Source organism: Accipiter gentilis, chromosome 22 (assembly GCF_929443795.1).
Source record: "Accipiter gentilis chromosome 22, bAccGen1.1, whole genome shotgun sequence".
Lineage (NCBI taxonomy): Eukaryota > Metazoa > Chordata > Aves > Accipitriformes > Accipitridae > Astur > Astur gentilis.
Window position 1 is genome coordinate 22,791,699 of NC_064901.1, and position 16,974 is coordinate 22,808,672.

At 47.9% G+C, this 16,974-nt stretch overlaps 1 protein-coding gene across 2 annotated transcripts in view; it reads right to left on the bottom strand.

Moving 5' to 3' along the window:
- Positions 1-3,645: 3,645 nt before the first annotated feature.
- TSPAN18 (tetraspanin 18) overlaps positions 3,646-16,974 on the bottom strand; it is a 120,252-nt gene continuing 106,923 nt past the window's right edge. For both annotated transcript variants that reach the window (XM_049825670.1, XM_049825671.1), the window contains exons 7-10: positions 11,977-12,075; positions 10,505-10,684; positions 7,911-7,994; positions 3,646-6,971 (exon numbers count right to left, since the gene is read on the bottom strand). In XM_049825670.1, coding sequence (XP_049681627.1) covers positions 6,924-6,971; positions 7,911-7,994; positions 10,505-10,684; positions 11,977-12,075 — 411 coding nt within the window. In that variant the 3' untranslated portion in view covers positions 3,646-6,923. The remainder of the gene's footprint in view (positions 6,972-7,910; positions 7,995-10,504; positions 10,685-11,976; positions 12,076-16,974) is intronic.

A 16,974-nucleotide genomic window follows, 5' to 3' on the forward strand; every position in this document is an offset into this window, starting at 1 on the left:
GACAAAAAGGACTCGGTGGCTACCCTCGGTAAGCCTTGCCCCTGCCTGCTGGAGTACGCCCTCGTGTACAGCCCGTTCCCTTTACAGCAAGTACTGACTGTCCTGGGAGCTGGACGGGGGCTAGGTGGAGTTCAGCGCTTTGCGAACAGCTCTTCTTTCCTCGCTGCCAGGAAAAAAAAACCCCACCGTTCGTGGTTTTGCACCGGGTGCTGTGCAAAGCTTGGCAGGAGATAGAGCGAAAGAAGAGGGAGAGCCCTTGCTTGTTCCCTTCACAGGGACAGCACTGGGACCAGCTTGAACCACACCATGTGAGAAGTGAAGGAGGCGATTGGCAATAGCCCGTTGAGCACAAAGACATCCCCTTGCTTGCGATGTTTCGTGCCGTTTCCAGGCTGGGGTGCTGCTCCCTTCACCCCGGACCGCTTCCTACACTTGCAGCTTTACTGATGGTAGTAGCGGTGGTGGATGTTTGTTGGGTGGTGTCTGATGCTTTAGTTAAGCAGGGGCTGGAATGCTGATGTGGTTAGCACTAGTAAGAGCAGAGCGAGCATCGGTACAGCTGCCTGGGGCAGTGAGCAGCCTCTAGAGATGAGCCCCAGCTGTGGGAGATGGTGTTCCAGCCCTGCTGATGTGCAGGCATCACAGCTCTTCTGACTTTGAGAAGAGAGGACCAAAGTTTGTAGCATTAAGATACTTAACTGGGATGAAGAACAGCAAGGAGCAAGGCGTATGGAGGCATCGTTGCCTTCTCTAGCTCATTCAAGGACGGACTAAATGTGCTTTAGTACTCACTGGCCAGTTTCGCCAACACCTCCTGGGCTTAACAGCATTGGCTGCCCAACTTCCTAGCGCTTTCCTTGCAGATTATCCCTGTCCACAGCTGGAGGTGGCATTTTTTTGTTCTCCGTGGGACTAAAGCCAGAAGGTCTGTGTACAGGATATGGACTCCTTACTCATGTGCTACTGTTGACTGGATCAAAGCATGCCCTGGAATAGAGCTGATGTCCCAAAAATCCCAGTAGAAAGATGCCTACGCAAACAGAAGTGCTGGTGTGAACAACAGCCCTCAAGCCACTGCTGAGGCTGGGATCTATGGCTATTGCTGTTTAATATCTTAGTAGAGTTAGAAGAAGGTAGTGGGTAGTTACTGTATGTTGTGTTAGTGCTTTTGGCATTTAGAAGCAGATGCATAAACTTGGGACACCGTGTGCATTGTACCTACTGGCCATGCAAAATGTCTGTCAGGTAAGAATGTTGGAGATAATAGTTGAACCAGGAAACATCACAACTGTAATTTTTTTTTTTTTTTTTTTCCCTAAGAAGTAAATCAAAGGGAGAGGCAACATCCAACAGCAGGCTAAATTCTGGAGCCTCCCAACAACCCATGCCTGCCAAGCTGCTTTCAACATGTCCAAAATATGATACTGAGCAACTAAAACTTAGATTTAAGAGGAGCCTTCCTGTTCAGGGGGAAGAGTTGGGCTGTAAGAGGGAAACCTTTTCCCCATGAGGGAGGAAATAAATGACCGAGCGCAGCCTGGAGAGTATCACAAATTTGACTGAGCAATGCTGCATGGGGGAGCTGGAGCGTGGCATGCCGCGGCTGTTGCTCTCCCCCTGCGCACCACCTGCATGGGCAGCTGCGGTGGCTTCAGTGCAGCACTTTGGCTGTAGTTGTTGGTATAGGTACGTAAAGCTTGATTCTTTGTGTTTTGGGGGGGTCACATGAATGTATACACAGACTGGTCTTTGGTTTTGGGGATGGGGTGGGAAATGATGTTTCTAGGAAAGACAGGTAAAACTGACCACAGCAAAAGCAATCTTGCAGAAGAAGGAGATGGAGGGTCGTCTTAACACTGGCCTCCCATCTGTGTTGGCCGCAGGTCCTAGGAAGGTCGTTATGACTCTTGGTCTGTAGATGGCTGGTTAGCGTACCTTAAAACGTCATCCAGCAGGTCGGAGAAATGAGTTACTGCATTATGTAAGAGCAGTTCTCCAAGGACTTCTTGATGGTTAGATTGGGTAGGAGGGTAGGGGAAGCGGTTACGGCTTTCCTACATTGGGTGAGGTCAGATTCCTCTGGTTCCCTGCTTAGCAGCTGCCTCTGCAAAACTTAAAACAGTGAGCTGCTTCTAGTTTTGCCAGTCAATGTCTTCTGCTCCAACACAGAGCAAAGCCTGGGGGAGAGGTGATGTTAAGAGGTTTCATGCTACTTGGTACCTAGTCCTGGAAGGGGAGAGAGACGAAGAAATTGTTTTATTTTCATGCTTCTTGCTCCATCTTTCTATAAATGGGTCATGTAGAAAGCATGGAAGCGGACTGGGGCTCTACACCTCTTCTCCAACTGTGTGAAAAGGGGCAAATGGATGCCCCTGCCTGGCAATGGCTACAAAAAGGCTGTGGTCCCCTGGCATGGTCCCTTCTCACCAGCAAGGTGCTGCAGGAGAAACACGGCCAGGTGCACTCGAGGAGGTGAATTTGGAGCAGGTGAGGTCAAGGAGGGAGTTTCTCAGGGTGGCTTGAGGATGGAGCCCAGGCAGAGGATCTGCAGTGCTGCCAGAAACCAACTGTGCCGGGTTGTCTTCAGTCTTGTGAACTGGGGGAGGAGGATGCTGAAAGGTTTGTACGGAACCGCGTCCCGAAGGACGGAAGGGTTGGTGTGGCAGCTGCAGGTGGCAGCTGAGCACATAATTTGGGATCAAAAGCCTGAGGCAATGCCTCAGGCTCTGCTACTGATCTGCTGAGAAGAAACATCCATCTCCACCGGCCTCAGTTTCCTTATCTGCTAAATTGTGAGAAAAGGCCTTGGACTGACGTCATCTCCCAAGGGAGACCGCAATGAATTACCTGCATTTGTGTAAGGTTGTGCAGGGTTGGGAGGCGAGTTCCCCTTTCTCTGCCAGAGGATGGACCCAAACCCTTGCATTCGTCGAGCCCTCGCTTTTGAGGGTGAAGAAAGCTCATAATTCACATAACTCCCTACATCGCCTTATTTACGCCTAACCAAGATCTGGCAAGCTGGAGCTGGTGACAAAGGAGAGGCTCTGTCTGTTCTAATCTGGCCTCTCCTTTCTGGTCAAGGGTTTTTACTTGGGGTGGGGGGGCAGGGGAGAAGGGGACACTTCAGTTTATACCTCATTTTAGCTGCTGTACCTGACTTTATTCTTTCTCCTCTGGTAAGAAAGTGACTGTACTGAACACCAAGCAAATAGTGAAAATTAAAGCCGTTTCACTTCACTGTCACAATATCTTTCTTTTATTTTTTTTATTTTTTTATTTATTTTTTTTTAAGAAACGCACACAAAAACCGTGCAGAGAGTGCTTCAGGCTTGTGTTCTGGTTTATATTACCAAAAAAAAAAAAAAAAAAAAAATTCCTTTCAATATAAAAAAGCATTACAGTAGGGAATACAGGATAAATTAGCTCCACTATCTAATAAAAAGAACATTTACAATTTTTTTTTAAAATAGATTTCAAACATTATTTCACACGCAGCCCTTTTCCCAGGCATTTGTGACAGTCAGTTGAGCATTAAATAACAGCCAGGAGGCAGGGGTGCTGAGAGGGGCTGTGGGTTTGCAGGCACAGGCTGCTCTCTCCTATTTCCCACCAAGGTGCCCGGGCCACGGTCCCAGTGCTACAGCTCCCTCCGGTCCCCAGCCTGCCCAGAGCTCTCCAGCAAGCAATGAATCCAACTTGAGCCCCCGACCCCAAAATATTCAGCAGAGCTGTTAAAAAAACCAAATATAAAAATACAGTCGCTTCTCCTGCCTACTGTTCTGAAAACTACTGTACAACAGAGGGGGCAGCCACGTAACCAAGGGACAAAACCCAACAAATTTACATGCTTTGCCATACAGCAGGAGTCTGCTTTCTGGGCTTGCTTGTTCATTAAATTCCCCCAGGGGAAATTCATTCTGCCTGTTACCAACTTCCACAGGTCCTCTCAGATTTGCACGTCTCTTTACAGCTATCTCCAGTTCTTATTTAAAACGTGCTGCCTGGCCTTTGCTGGGGTTTCAAGCTGCGTTCCCAGTGGCACGCTAGCCAGCTGCAGAGAGAATTTGAAGTCTTCATCCAGAAAAGAGCAATAGGGGATCAGTGAAGGTAAGAGAGGAAAAACAGCTGTGCAAAGGCCAGAGTAACAGATGAATAAGAGATCCTTCTTTAAAAAAAACCCAAAACATACAGGGACTACCATTAGGGAGAGAGAAAGCGAGCTAAAAACAGACCAAGGAATGAGTACAGAATTAGGAAAGGCAAAGAGAAACGACCCAGCAGCAATCCTACTTCAGGTGTGTCTATTTATCACTTTGCACTCTGGCTGCTTTGGTCTGGTTCCCCCAGCTCTGACAGGTTTTTTCCCCCATGCCACTGGTGGCAGAAAAAGGCTTTAAGGCTTTTTTTTTTTTTTTTTTTCCCCCCCTTCCTTCAGCCACCCACCATGCACAAATCAGGGTATTCGCCTTCCAGGCTCTGACCTGAGACAGCCAGGCCTTTGCATAATAAACTGAAGGAAAAGGAAAAAATCTGGGAGGCTGGGGGAGGGCAGTTCTGCTTCTCTCACTCACCTCCAGCCAAATTACCATCTCTGCTGATGGTTTTGTTCCTCCCCTGGGAATTGCTCTCCCAGAACAGTCGCTGACACCAGCTCCTGAGGCAGAAGCAGAACAGATAAGCTCCGTTTCTGCTCAGCCCATTCCCTGCAAGTAGTAGATGCAACAGATTTTTCCTATCTTGAGCACAGCACCTGCTGCTGGGTACAAACACTGCTGGTTTTTGGCTAGCAAAACTATTTTCCTTCATTAAACAACAGACCAGAATTTAATGCTAAAATGCCTCATTAAAAGAAGGTCCAGAGGGAAATAGTTCAGAAACGCTTTCCACAAGGTTTAATGCAACATCTGAGGCCACTCGGCAGCCCCGGCCGCCTATTTTGTTGCTGGGGGACGCTGACTGCGGCATGGGGGGGCTGCAGCTCTACCTGCCCAGCTCCTCTCCTGCTGATGAGCAAATTGCTGGTCTCAAATGAAGCTTGAAAAAGCTCTAATGCCTCCTTCCTAGTCCGTAGCATCCCCATTCCCCCATCCTGGATATTTAGCCAGGTTCTTTGTCTATTACGGACCGGGCTTTCTGCTGCTTTCCTTCCTTCCCTGGAGCCCGTGCAGTGTCGCTGGGAGAGCTCAAGGGACACAGGGGTGTAAGGGAACAGCCAGAAAAACGTACCTGCTGCTGCAAAGCCAGGGCACGGGCACGAGGTTACTGTTCGGCTCCTCGCCGCTGCCTTCTGCCCTCTCTCCTTCCTTGCCAGCGGTTACAGCTTTCAGAGGGGCTGGCTATATAAAAGTGCTCTGTAATCTGAGCCTATAAAATCCGTAAAAAGACCTAAGCTAAACGAGAAACCACAGCCCCTTCTGTCCTCCCCCCCAAGTCGAATGAGTTTGGGGTGAGGGTGTGACCCGATGAACAATTAAGGCAACAGGGGTTAATGCTTCCAGAGGAGAGAAACCAGTGACCTGTCCAGGTCGATAACCACGACCACTGGGAGCAGCGGCTGGACCAGTTTGGCTGCACGTTGGGTGCTCTTAGAGCCTGCCGGGGGCCTCGGCAGTTCCATCGTAATCTCTGACCGAGGTCCAGTCCCAGGCGTCTTTCTCAAGTTCACTTCCAAACGGTTAAGTAGGTGACACGTTAGTGAAATGGCAAACTATCTCGAGGGAGGAAACACTCGCAACTAACAGGCAGACTACAACAATTCTGACTTGATGCTCTCGTCACGAGCCCGTGGGGAGAATCTCGGGGGAAATCCTCTGAGCAGAAATGACGCCACGAGACTGGTTGAGGCAAACAGCATGGGAGCGGCTGACAAACCTCAGCCTTCTCCATCCAGCGCCGTGCCTGGACTTCCCCTTAGGGCTGGAAAGCATGTAAGAACCACTGCAAATATTTATGCTAACAGCACCACAAACCATTTTTGCAAGTATGAAGGGAAAGGCGAAGTCTGACAAGATTTAAAGACTATTTCCTCCCCTTCTCAGGAAGGTAGCAGTATCAATGATTCTTGACCAGAGCCATTATTTTTCCCAGGAGATGGGAACACAGCAGGGAACCATTTGGGTTTTGGTTTTTTGTTTGTTTTTTGTTTTTTTCCTCACAACAATGAACAGTAAATCTTAGTAAAGACAGAAAGGTAGGCACCAAACTCTTGACCATCAGCCAGCCTTAGCTGAGTCCCATCGCTAAGTGAGACCACGTTGCCCCTGCTTGGGGCTCCAGAGAAAAGCCAGCCTCACTGAAGCGTTTGACTTCTCTGACAAGTTTCAGGTGACAGGGGCAAAGCTTCCACTGAAGAACGCGTGTTTTCATTTTGTGGCTGGGAATTAAAGCCAGAACCGTGCAAACGATGACTACCTACTTCTTAGATGAGCCACCGCCGCTTGTTTCAAACCCACCTGGACAGTCACAGACTTCGGGCAACCTGTTGCCTTATCCAGCCCCCGCGTGCCTGTTCTTTAGTCCTTTGCTGTCTAAAGCACAATAAAAGTCGCAAACGGTAGGCACGGCCTTGCGGGAGAGGCAGCTCTACTCGTCCTCCCGCTCCCCCCCACCGGCTCCATCAGTCTCTAGTGCAATCGGCTGCGCTGGGCTCCTGCTCCACGGCTGCTGCGGGTGGCTCTGGGCAAGGGTCTGGTGTACAGTGTAGTGCACATCACCTCAAAGTTCCAGCCCCTGAAGTACAATCCTTTTGGTCATTCATATATTACAACCCTCTTTTTTTTTTTTTCTTTTCTTTTTTTTTTTCCCCCCCTACCCCATTTTGTTAAAAAAAATAAAATTTTTTGGGTGTTTTCAGGTTTTGTTTCTTCTGATTTTCCTTCTTTCTTCTGAGCACGTGGGGAACGCGGTGATTCATGGGCCGCCTCTTACTGGATCCCTCGAAAGAGACACATAGCAAAGATCATGGCAAACAGCTGGGAAAGGGTGGGGGGAGAAAAGGGCAAAAACAAAACAGAGAACCACAGGAGTCAGCTGCATCTTCCAGAAGATCGGCAAAGCGCTCCCTGGCCCTGGGACCACTCCTGTCACTCCCTCCTGCCCAGCAGTCAGTGACACAGCGAAGGGGACCCTCCTCACCACCCAGGGGAGCAAGCTGTGGCAAAACTTTTTTTTTTTTTTTCCCCCTGAAGGCAATCCCTCCCCTCCTTCCCCTGCCCACCCCTAAACCATTTGTGGTTACAGCAGCCAGCCTGGCTTCATTCTCAAACCATCCTCGGTGTCGCAAGGGAGCGGGACCCGCGGTCCCTGCTCTGCACATCATTGCCACCGCCTGGGACGGGAACAGCCTGGCATTTGTGGGGGCTGCTGGGGCTCCCTGCCCAGATCCCTCTCCTTTGCACAAGGACAGGGGAAAGCACCCAGCCTTGCCCCAGCGATGCTGCTGGGACATCTGTTCTGGGCTAATGTCACGTCTGCTGGAAGCCTGTTCCTCGGAAACATCACCAAAGAGCAGGTACTGATGCAGGATAACGAAGATGCTCTGGAGCCAATACGGCTTTAGCCTCTAAACAGAACTTTTGAAAGCAGAGGCAGAGTTTGAACACGTTAACCAAATGACAGATTAGTCAGCTCGCTGGGGTGCTACTGCAATGAGAGCAGCGACTACGTGGGGTCCCGGGGCAGGCGGTGGGTCCCCAAAGCCCCCGTGGCCAGCGTGGCAGAGCGCGAGCTCTGCGGCGAGCCCAACTCGAGCCGGCACTACTACTACCCGGGCAATTAAAATCACAAGTCGATAACCTGCTCGCGCTTTGCAGGAGCGGTTTTTCCTCCAGCAAGGGAAAAACCTGCCCGTTTGCCTCGCTGCTGGACATCTACCGACACCGCTTTTCTCCTAGTCACGCAATCGTAAGTACCTCGATAGCCAACACTCCAATGGCAAGGGCTCCTGCGAGGTACACGTAGGTCTCGAAGGAGTTCAGGATCACAGTGTAGCAGCCCTAGGAAGGATAAAATAGTGGTGAGACGTGCCCGAGCAGCACATTGCGTTGTTCTCACAGCGTAGCCCTCGTTAGTTCGAGAGGTGCTCTCGGATCCAGGAGCCACGAGCACGGCTCCCTCGCCCAGCCCCACGGCACGGGAGGCAGAGACCCCCGGGACAGAGCCGGGGAGGGGAAGGGTTTGCTGTAGCGGGATAGGAAGGGTTCACATCCACAACCCCTCGCTGACCACGAGGAACTGCGACTTCTTGCAGGGCGGAGAGGAGCAGCAGGGGAGAGGCACCACCTCTGCAAAGGACTAAGCACAGAGGACAGGACCCTCAGGGCAGATGACAGGCAGCCCGGGTTGGTGAGGGAAAAGGATGGTTTCTTTAAAGCCGAGGCAGGAGATTCTTGAATCCTTTCTCATAGCCAGCAGCTCTTTCACACCCCAGGACCTTTTCTCCATGCCTTCCCCCAAAGGAGCACGGATGAACACCTGCTGATCTTCTGGCTGTAGGAGAATTAATTTCATTACAAACTCGGGGCCATGCACTACAGCTATCCTTCCACTGATGCAGCATAGCGACCATCATCTTTAATGTCCTTTATTATAGCTCATAAAATTAACAGCAGCTGGATCTTCCACAATGGTTTCTGGATGGTTTTGGAAATCACCAGCTTATCCTGGGCTCAGTTCTCCCAGCCTAAATTTCCAACCCACCAGCAATTTTCTGCAAATAGGTCACACGTAAAGAGAAAAGTAGACTGGAGTTTGTCTAATGTAAAAGGTAGCTCTCCTCCCCACTGAGCATATACTTCACACACACACATTTAATCCCATCCATACTGCTGGGATGTTTCAATCACCTGATTTTTTTTTTTTTCCTTCCACCCATAAAGAAAGTGTCTGAACCGCAAAGACAGCACAACAGTTACGTACCGGTGTCTGTGCCAGACCCTGCTCACTGTGAGCAAGACACAACCAGACGAGAGCGAGGGAGAGCACAGAGAGGACCCCCTCAATGAGGCAGACCCAGGCAGCCCACACCGCTGGGGCAGTAACCGAGCTGTTAAAACCACGCTCTTGTCAACATGGGACAGCTCAGCAGCAGCTCTGTTCTGGTCACGTTTCAGCCCAATTTTCAAGGAAAAGCATCTAGCCTAGCAACAAAATGTTCGGGTGCTTGCCAGAACTCCAACCTTAACCCAACTTCCAGCTCAGCTGGCTACGAACGGGTGAGCACAAGTGTGGCCAGCACTGTCTTACCAGCACGGGGTCCCAAGAGCCTGACTGTCCTCCCAGAAAGTCTAAATTCAGCCATCAGTTGTTTGGGAGCGTCTACCCCATTTTACAGAAGTGCCTCACTGCGTGCTTGGTGACACTCGCTGTGCACCCAGCTTCTCCCACCAATATCACGGTGACACGGGCTCACGGGAAACCTTCCTTCTCCATAGAAGTGGTAAACCTCAGCATCACCACTCAGGGAAAGCTAAATCTGTTATCTGCTTTAACGCCCGTTCTCAAAATGCGTTTCTCCTTCCTTCCCTGCTGTTTGTCATCTCCCTCTCCCTTCCCCATCTATTCACAGCAATCAGACCTGGCAGAAGCAGCACGGTGCTGTCTGCTATGATCTCTCACCCAAAGTGCCTTCGCCAATCATTTCCAGCTGCCAGGCAAGGAAGAGCTCACACGCTGCTTCCAAACTCCTTTACTCTCTTTCACAATCTGTTATCAAGTGCTGAGAAGAGGACCGCTGCTTAGTCTGGAGAGAAAAGGAGGCTTGTACATAGGGCCAGTACGGAGCTCAGCTGGCTTATTAAGGCTGAGGTGAACACAGTCGGGAACTTTGCTAGAAAGTTTCTTCAATTTCATATCTCGGTGACATTGTAAGGAAACATGACTGCGGTATCAGTGTCAATGACGTTACGCTGAACTGTCTTGTTCCAGTCCAGTATTGGGAAAAATTGCCAAGTCGAGAGGCCTGGCAAAAGCAATGCCCTTTCTCTACTACAAAGAGTAAAATTGCAGAGAAATGCAGCTTTCCAACACTTCTCGGCCTTGGAAAACAGACATGGCTTTCTGTGGCTGTTTAACCCTCGATCTCTTGGTTGCATATGTCGTTGATGAGGAATCTTTGTGAACGAAACTGGAGCCGCTAGCGCAGCCAGTAAGAGCCAACTCCATCCCATCCTCCCTGACCTGTGCCGGCTTGCTAATTAACTTCTCAGAGATAGTACTAACCTTCCGAAACACAATAAAATTTCCACTCCACCTCTCAATCCCTTGGGAATATCTTCCTATTTCTGCCGATACAGCACAACACAGACTTAGCAGTGCACACAACGAAAGGGGATTTTCAAAATCAGACATGTACCATGACTTCAAAAGCTAGCAGCAGAAGTGTAATCAGGATGCGAGCTGCAGGCAGAACGGCACGACGTGCCGGTTTCGCTAGCTACCCACGACCACTGCAGCCATCTGGCTGCCCACTGTGAAACTCCTTTTCCCGCTGTTCAGCTTCCCTTACCTGTCGGTTCTGGAACCTCTCGACGCCTGTGAGGCAGGCTTCCCTGTTGACAAACATCCCTTCCCGGCTCTGGAGTTCTCGCTGGCAACAAGCCTCTGGTGTCGCCTTTTCCAAAGAGGAGTATGGAAGATGAGGGACAGCTTCAAAATCTTCTGGTCCGTTCACTCCACAGCAGGCAAACTAGGGAGCGACACAGAGAAGAAAGGAAGACAGAGTTGACGCTTTGCCCTGAAAGCAGATATAAGAAATCTACCAAAGACCTATTCTTGCAGCGATCAAAGCTTTAGTCAAAGCAGAGACAAAACAACTGTTGTTTCCAAAGAAGTGGGTTGTGCTTGTACCTTGGAGCTTCTGTTTCATCAAAGCCTTTTTATAAAGTCCCACTGTTCCCGTGTCATACTGTAGACTCTAAGGTACCACTGGGAATATTGCCATGAACTACGCAGGGCTTTGGAGCACATCCAGAATGACTTGCTTGAGATCACCCAGTAAGTCTGTAAGGGAGCCAGCGGTACAATCCAGGCTCCCAGCTGCCCGCCCTCCCCATAGCGCATGGCCAGAATTGTTGCTGCTCAAAGGCACTGCTAGGTGATTCAAGTAAAGTCCCTTTTTACGATTCAAGTCAGGTCCTTTTTAAGGATTCAAGTCATACTCTGACTCTGTCTCCTTTCAGTCAGCAAAAGGAAATGTCTTTATTAAAGTCCTGAATCAGCATGAAGGGCAGCAATCATCTTTTTCTTTTAAGATTAAAATTGACTTTTCATCTGCAGAGCCTGACATCCTGCTCTTCTCTCCTGAAGAGATACACCACGGGCTGTACTGAGCACTAGGTTCACACGTGTACGCACACACAGACACACTCACCCCTTCTTGCAGTAGAAAATAGCAACTCCAATTCCAATGACAGTCCATCCGTAACCTGCCTGATTAGGACTGTAACAACAAAGTCAATTCTGATGGCTAATATTTGTATATTGAAAATACACCGTTAGGCACGCTCTTGCTTAATCTGACACCTACCAAGTCATTTCACAAGAGCTAACAAAAAGCCATGAGTTAGCACCAGTTTTGGGCTGCCGTTAGCTCGGGATAGTTCTGAAGTAGTCTGCAAGGTGAAAGGTCCAGGGTAAACGCAGCGACGCTCAGTTGGAGACAGCTCCGCAGCTTTCTGTGCCCGCTCTTTGAAAGCCGGGGGTACCCACAGGTCAAACGCCTCGGGTTTTGGGAAAACCACAAAGGCTGATGCAGTCGCTGGGAGCGTCTCTCTCAGGACTGACGGCTTTGAGAAAGACCGGCTGCCAGCCGAATTCTTTCGTCTCCATCCCACCACCGCCACAAACCCCGGCGCTACGCTTGATGCGACAGGATGGTTGAAGCAGGCTGACCCTCAGCGAGCTGAGGGTGAGGGCTGAGCACCGTGTCGATGGCTGCTGGCCACGGGCAGCATGGGACCGGGGCACGGCCGGACTTACTGTGATCATAACGGAGTTCCAGGTGGAAGAGAAGACGTCCGTGTCGTTGTTCCTCAGGTAATGTTTCTTCAGCTCCTTGGTGAAAAACTCTCTGGTCAGCTGGAAAGCACAGACAGGTGGAAATGTAAAGATTACCACCAACGCCTTTCCCAAGCGCTTCCCAAAGTTCCCTTCTGCGAATGGTGGGGGCTGTTTGGTTGGTTTGGTTTTGTTTCTTTCTTTGTTTTGCAAACCTCAGAGGGGAAACATGGGAAAAGCCACTGGCTGAACCATAACTATATCCACGGTCAATGGTACCTGTTGAATAAAACTGTTGCTTATTAAAAATCAGGGATTGAATTATATCTATACAAGTAAGATAATGTTTACACTTAAAGGTTGGTCGTTTGTTTTTTTTTTAATTTTCAATGCTATTTGAAAGTGTTTCCTAAGTTGAAACAGGACTAAAACAGATTTTAGAAATATCTTCAAATCCACACCCCAATAGTAGTTTTAGTTTACTGTGCTTCATGAGGTCTGCAGTCAAAGCACAATTTTCCCCTCACTTTTCATTTTAAACCAGTTAACTTCCTACTAATGACAAGGGAACTGCTCTGAATTTACTTCCATGTGTTAGAAAGCAGAATGAAGCCCTAATATGAAACTTTCTGGGAATGAAAAGGAAGTAAAAAACAATGAATATGAAATGTTCGATTCATGAATTGGAAAAAGACCATCTCCCTGACAATGCTTTAGATTATCTAAACTAACCCACACACACGAAGAAGAAAAATCCTCTCTATATTTCCAATGTTTAGATAATTTAAACATTTTTCCTAAGGTCAACAATATAAACAAATGGAATTTCATTTACTCCTGTTTACATTTACAGTAAAAAAGAAAAACTGAACGAACATTTTGGCTCACAGTCTTCTTAAGAAGTTAGACACCTTGAAATTACATTTACTTAGGATGACTCTCTGGAGGACTAGTAAATGTACAAACTTAATAGCCTTGTTAAACCGAACACCCCAATTCAACCTTGCTTCCTTTCTGTCACTTCAGGATGAAAACTTCAAGGAATCCCCTTTTCAGGTTTGTCTTGACCTGTGTGGTCCCTTCTCCAAAATACCTTGTGATTTGTGATCCACACAGGCACAATCTCTCTGCCACTGCAAAGCCTCAGTGAAGGGGGTTGGACTCGGCTGGGTACAGCACTGCTCTAGTTGCATACTTGCAGGATCAGGAATTAAGCTGCCTGAAAAAGACCCTTTTTTTTCCACCCCCCCCGTTGTTCATACAGCACTGCACATGCAGTAACGTATACAGCACTGCACCTGCAGTAATGTATACTGCTACAAGTTGGTTTCAGGTTCTTGATATGCAACGTGAAATATCGCACATACGCATACAAATGTATGAGATGTATACGTGGGCACAAAAGCACAAACACAAAATTGCTTGTCTCCTTTGTAACTGTATCACAAAATTTAAGGAAAAAAAGAGAAAGCTGTAGTGACTCTTTAAAAGACCTCCAAATACCACTTAATATTGACTTCTCTTTTACAAATACGAACTAAGGCCAAATTTAATGACTACATCAACACGGGTAAAACTTTGTCACAAAGACTTGAATTATGCAGGCAGCTCAATCTCAGTACCTTTTAATTAGGTATGTCACTAAATTCCTAAATCACTTTTATGGGACATATTAACTCATTTTTTGCTTTTGAATATTAAAATACCAGAGGACATGGCATTTGCCTTTGGGAATTTGGCGCACTGAGGGAAGGTCAGGTTAGAAGATGCTGAAATACATCCTCAGTGATCTCCTTTCCTTCCCTTTCTCTGCATACTTTATCCACGTAGCTTCCTACCCTGCAGAGACAGCAGCACATTTTTTTAATGCTTGTCTGTTGCTAAAGCGCGGACTTTGAAACTGATATTACCGTTGGTAATAATCCCAGCCGACTGCCTTTGGCGGGGCCTAAAACAAAAGAGTCATTTAAATATAAAGTGAAACCTTTATTTTGACAGCAGCAACCCCAGAGGAAATTGTTCAGAGTTTGTGTGCGATTTTTACGAGACTTGGCGTAAAACAAAGCCTAGTGCTGCAAGGGTAAGTTTGCCAGCAAAATAACTGATTCCATTTTGTTGCTCTTAAACTGTTTGTCCTGAGCATCTGAAGTTCAGAAAAATGTAAAAAAAAAAAAAAAAAAAAAAAAAAATCCATCAGCAGAAGCATCTTTCTTCTTTTAAAAAATTGCTGACAAAGGAGGATAAAACAGTAAGACAGTCCTGCTCACATGCCCACAGCCCCCCTTTTGCTGAAGCTAGTAACGGCACTGATGAAGTCTGTGCACAGTGGAGCACTACGGCAAGAACTATTCAGAAGGGAGCAAAGGACCTACTAATAAAACTAGATCTTCGCACACACTTCTGACAGCACGGTTACATCAGCCACAGTCACGAACGATAAAGACCCATTCAGCTGTGGTTTTTCTAGCTCTTCTGGGGGGAACATCTCCCATACAGAAGAAGCACATGCATGCACACATTTACGTGCTGGTGAAAGAAGTGGGGCTGTTTTGTCACACTGGTTCAAAATATAGCTTGGCTGGGATTACTGCAGCCGGATGAAGGGGATTGACGAAAAGAGGGCATTTCTGCAACACAACACAAGTGTGCCAGCACTGGCCAGGAGGGTCACGCAGCCTTCTCACTGTTGTGTTCAAGAATACTGAACGCTGTGCAAGAAGCTGGCTTTGTGGTGCCTGCTTGGAAAAGAGGACACACTCCTGTCCGTCTGCATCTGCCTGGAGCTTCCTAACGTTTTCTGACACGGTACAGTGCTTGCAGGGTAGGTACACTCACCACTTCCATGGTGCCTTCCATCCAAGAGACCCCCAGCTGCTCAACTGAGGGATGGATGGTTCATGTTCTTTAGTTTTTGCCTTATGTCTGAGGAAACAGAAGTATCAGGAACCAAAGCGACTTGTCTATTAAGTGTCAGAACTGGGGCTAAAAATCCAAACATCATGACTCCATCCAGAGCCCTGCCACTGGACTCATTTGTTCCTACCATCCTGCTTTCTTGCCTGCTAAGACAATTCACTAAGAGTCAAATATCCCTTCAGGGTTTCTCCCACCCAGACCTCCAAAGGGCAGGTGAAGAGCAATTCCTGCATATAAGTCAAGTAGCTCTTTCACAGCCTCTCTCTATTGTTCGTGGAAGACGTTATTTTAGGGGTGTGTGTGTGTGTGTGTCTTCTAGATGCAAAAGGGTCTCCACCCTCCAAAACCTCCTTTAAAAAGGAAGAGAAACTCTGGTACTCCCATAGCTGATTAACAGTTCTCCTCTTCAGAGGCTGCTTTTAAACAGTTCTTTGGGAGTGCACCTGGACTTGAAGATCACCGTAGCTCACCATCGCAAACACTTTCACTCACCCCACCACCACACTCTGCTTCACTGACTCTTCCTCTCATGTCAAATCTCAGCCGAAAACATCTCTTTTCTCCCTTATTTTTGTCTCTTCATTTCTTCCGCTATTAATAATTTAACTCTGTTGAGTGTTTGGGAGCTAGTTTGGATGTAAAACACTATACAAGAGAAAGCTGTACTGAACATTATCTGGAAAGTGAACAGATAGAGCGTATCTTTCTCTTTTGTCTCATTTTATGCACCCAGTGAGGCCACAGCCATATGGACTGGTGCAATGACCATCACAGGAACCCACTTGGAAAGCTTCCAAGAAATTTAGGTTGCCTAAATGTGCATTTACCACCACACGCCTTGAAAGTAACTCGTTTCACGGGGAAGAGAAAAGCACATCTGAACCTGACCTTAAATTGCTACTGTGAAGAATTCTTCCCGACACGGGGTCACTGAAAGACCACCTTTGTACCCACGGACAACCTGCCCAGCCATCCAGCCTCACCCTAACCCAAAGATGACAGCAAAATAAGCCACAGGTAGTTACCAAGCCAGAGGAGCTACCACTAAAATACACAGCAACAGCAAAACAAGGGTGGGGTTTGGATGGTTTGGTTTTTTTGTTGTTGTTGGTTTTTTCCCAGAAGAAACCTGAAGCAAGAACAAACCACAAGAATTTTCAGACTGAATTTAACTTCTGCGTAAGCTATCTCCAGCTATGTTGGGATCTGACGTTCTTCGTTCCTTCCCATTTAAGCCCTTCTTGTCAGTCATCCTGACAGAGTGGGAAGCTGGTGACACAAACAAGGAGACAAGCTCAAGAAAGATAGAAGTTGCTCCCCTTCAAGTTTTATCTCACAAAACACCGCCAGATGCCACAGAAGTCTAGAATAACCACTGCGACCTTATCCTGCAAGGTAACGTATTTGCGGTCTGCTGCTTTTGCTGAACCAAAGGAATTCTCTAAAAACTCCTAACAGCAGAGCTGTAATAACTGTAACGCACCAGACCCCCCCAGGCTGCAACCGATTTACGGAGCAGCAGCTGTTCCCATGGGGGCACTTCTCAAAGACTAAGCTGGAATGGGGCACCCATTCTGTGCCCCCCCTTCCCCATGGCCTTCAGATCTGAGGCAAAGACAAAAGACCACCAGCTTATAAAGGGGGAAAAAAATAAATCCTCTCACTACCTCCCCCCAGGACCATTCTGCTGCACAAACACCACACTGTCTTGCTGTGAGCTTCCTAAGTCTTGACTCTCTGCTTATCAACATCTTTTTATATGAATAAAATTAAATGTATACCCTGCCTCAAGAAAATCATCATTTTACATGGCCCTTCCATGCTCATGCCACATTTCTGTCACGTTCAGCAGAGGGAATGTGCTGTATGTTCTCTTACTCCTGGCAGAGGCCAAATAAAATAAATCCTAACGGTCACTACTGACCACCTTTACTGGCCAATGTTTTTTCACAGCCATCACTCAGAGTCATATTTCAAAGATGGGCTGACTTGAGAAGGATGGCCCTAGTTCAGTCAGGCTCTCCTTTGCACATGTGGGAACATGAAAAAAAAAAGCACAAACCT